Genomic DNA, 2,482 nt, shown 5'->3' with positions numbered 1-2,482 from the left:
CTCCGCCCCCCGTCCACCCCCTCTGCCCCCACGTCATCCCCCTCGTCCCCCCATCCCCCTCCCCGGCCCCCAGGCGCCCGGCGGGGATACAGGGATGCTCCACGCACCTGGTCCATCTTGGGAATCACCTTGCGCCCGCCCCCCATGCGGAAGCGCAGCAGGTTGTAGAACTCCTCGGGGTGGCCTAGGCACTTGAGGAACTCCATGCCGGGGCGACGCCGGAGCCGCCGGGCTCAGGGAACCGCTCTGGGAAACTTGGACCGACGCAGCCCGCGTTCGGCAGACTGAGGTGGAAGAGGCGCAGCCGGCCAGGCCGCCGCGGAGGCGGGTCCAACGCGGAGGCACCCCGCCCACTTCCCGCCCATCCCAACCGGCGGCGGGCGATCGCGCGGCTACCTTGGGCTTGCGGGGTGGAGTGATGAGCCCTGATTGGCCAGGGCCTCTCGCACCAGGGAGACGACAGCCAATCGGCGGCGGGATGATCCTGGCGTGACAGGCACAACCTAGAAGCCCATTGGAGAACTAGAAAGAGGCCGGCGGACGCGATTGGTCCTCCAGCACAGGCTTTGTTTTCCTCCGGTCGCGGGGGCGCGGCGGCAGCGTCGCGTGAGCTCCAGAGCTCAACTGGGCACGGGTGGCGAGCCCGCGTGTGGTTCTGGTTAGGAGTCCGCTGAGATCCGAGCACATTTAGTGCGGGCCCTGGGGCTTGAACCAGGGCCTGGACAGTCTCTTCGCTTTTCCACTCCAGGCTAGCGCTTTACCACTTGAGCCACACTACTTCCTGCCTTTTTGGCGATGAGTCTCAACCTGGGCTGGCCTCGAACTCCGACCCTCCGAGCTCAGGCTTCTGAGTACCTGGGATTACAGAGGGGAATCAGAAGAGCCCACCTGAGCAGGCTTTAAACCCCAGGCCCACCACCAAACTGCCGATCGGCCAGGCGAGCTAGGCTGACAGGTGCTTGCCGGCAGGCCCCAGGTTGGACCCCACCCCCGGGGAAAGGAGCGGAAGCTGCCCTACTAGGCGGCCTCTCCTGGTTATCAGTACAGCACGCCGGGCTGTTGGCTCCCTGGCCGTTTGGCCTTCATTGTAGCTCCCACTTACCACAGAGAGCTGAAGCCTTAATCCGACCTGTAGGACTGTAAATCTCACCCAGAATCACTAGCCCCAGATGCTGCCCACTAATGAAGCAGTGGCAGTCTTTAATCACAATCATGAACAATCTAAGTCAGGTCATGAATTAATCCCATAATCCCCTTGGACTTCTGTGTACAGACCCGAGTGTGTATCTACTGCCACCCAACTTTTGATATTTGGTTGTGGCAGCCTATACCATGGCAGTGGGTCTGGACCTTGTTAGGTCTGGGTTCCTCGGCACCTTCCGTAGTTCCCCAGATTTTTCTCACCATAAAATAAGGACAGTAAGAAATGAGTATAAGCCAGGCACTGGTGGCTCATGCCTGTAATCTTAGCTACTCAGGAGGCTAAGATCTGAGGATATTGGTTCAAAGCCAGCCCTGGCAAGAAGATCCCTGAGACTCTTAGCTCCAATTAACCACCAGAAAACCGAAAGTGGCGCTGTGACTCAAGTAGGAGAGTGCTCATCATGAGCTGAAAAGCTGACAGCGCCCAGGCCTAGAGTTCAAATCACACAACCAACGACGATGACGAAGGAGAAGGAAGAAGAAGAAGAAAGAAGCGAGGAGGAGGAGGAGGAAGAGGAGGGGGAGGAGGAGGAAGAGAAGAAAAGAAGAAAGAAGAAATAATAATGAATATAGCTAGGTACTGGTGGCTCACACCTATAATCCTGGCTACTCAGGTGGGAAAGTCCCTGAGACTCTTATCTCCTATTAACCACCAAAAATCCAGAAGTGGAGCTGTGGGTCAAGTGGTAGAGTGTTAGCCTTGACAAAACAGCTCAGAGACAACACCCAGGCTGTGAGTTCAAGCCGTGGGACCAGCATTAAAAAAAAAAAAAAAGAGCATGTAGCTGCATGGGTTGTTTGGCAGGCAATGCACAAGAATGAGCTTAAGTGGTAAGCACCTGTTGTGAGGTAAGGTCATAATGTGTGAACACTTAATTCAGGGCAAGTCCGGATGGGGTGTGCCCTCTCCCTGAGACAGGCTCCTGATGGAGAACCCTCAATGCAGGGTGAACATATAGTATAAGGTGAGTCCTAAATTCAAGATGAATCTCCCATCCCTCTGGGGGAAGACGCAGGGCGTGGTGAGCCCTCAATGCTGTGTGAGCACCAGGTGCAGAGCAGGCAGATGACCCCAATGCACAGTTCACGTGACCATCAAACAAAGAATCCGAGCACAATGGAGTGTGTCCCTTCTGCAGGCAACAATCAATAGTTCCAGGCAGACGAAGAAAAGAAAAGCCAGCTTTGATTTCTCTCTCATCAATCACTCCCTCCTCCCACCCTCTCCTGCTTTCTAGGGGGAGTCACCTGGCCAGCCCAGCAAGCCCAGATCACCTAC

At 56.4% G+C, this 2,482-nt stretch overlaps 1 protein-coding gene across 1 annotated transcript in view; it reads right to left on the bottom strand.

The window, feature by feature from the left end:
* Fdft1 (farnesyl-diphosphate farnesyltransferase 1) overlaps positions 1–319 on the bottom strand; it is an 18,294-nt gene extending 17,975 nt beyond the window's left edge. Inside the window, exon 1 of the mRNA XM_013024253.1 lies at positions 108–319. Within this exon, the coding sequence (XP_012879707.1) occupies positions 108–206 (99 nt within the window). The 5' untranslated portion in view covers positions 207–319. The remainder of the gene's footprint in view (positions 1–107) is intronic.
* Positions 320–2,482: the final 2,163 nt, after the last annotated feature.

Source organism: Dipodomys ordii, unplaced genomic scaffold (genome assembly GCF_000151885.1).
Source record: "Dipodomys ordii isolate 6190 unplaced genomic scaffold, Dord_2.0 Scaffold74, whole genome shotgun sequence".
In the NCBI taxonomy this organism is placed as follows: domain Eukaryota; kingdom Metazoa; phylum Chordata; class Mammalia; order Rodentia; family Heteromyidae; genus Dipodomys; species Dipodomys ordii.
The sequence above is the reverse complement of the archived record's forward strand: the minus strand, read 5'-3'. Positions and strand labels throughout refer to the sequence as shown.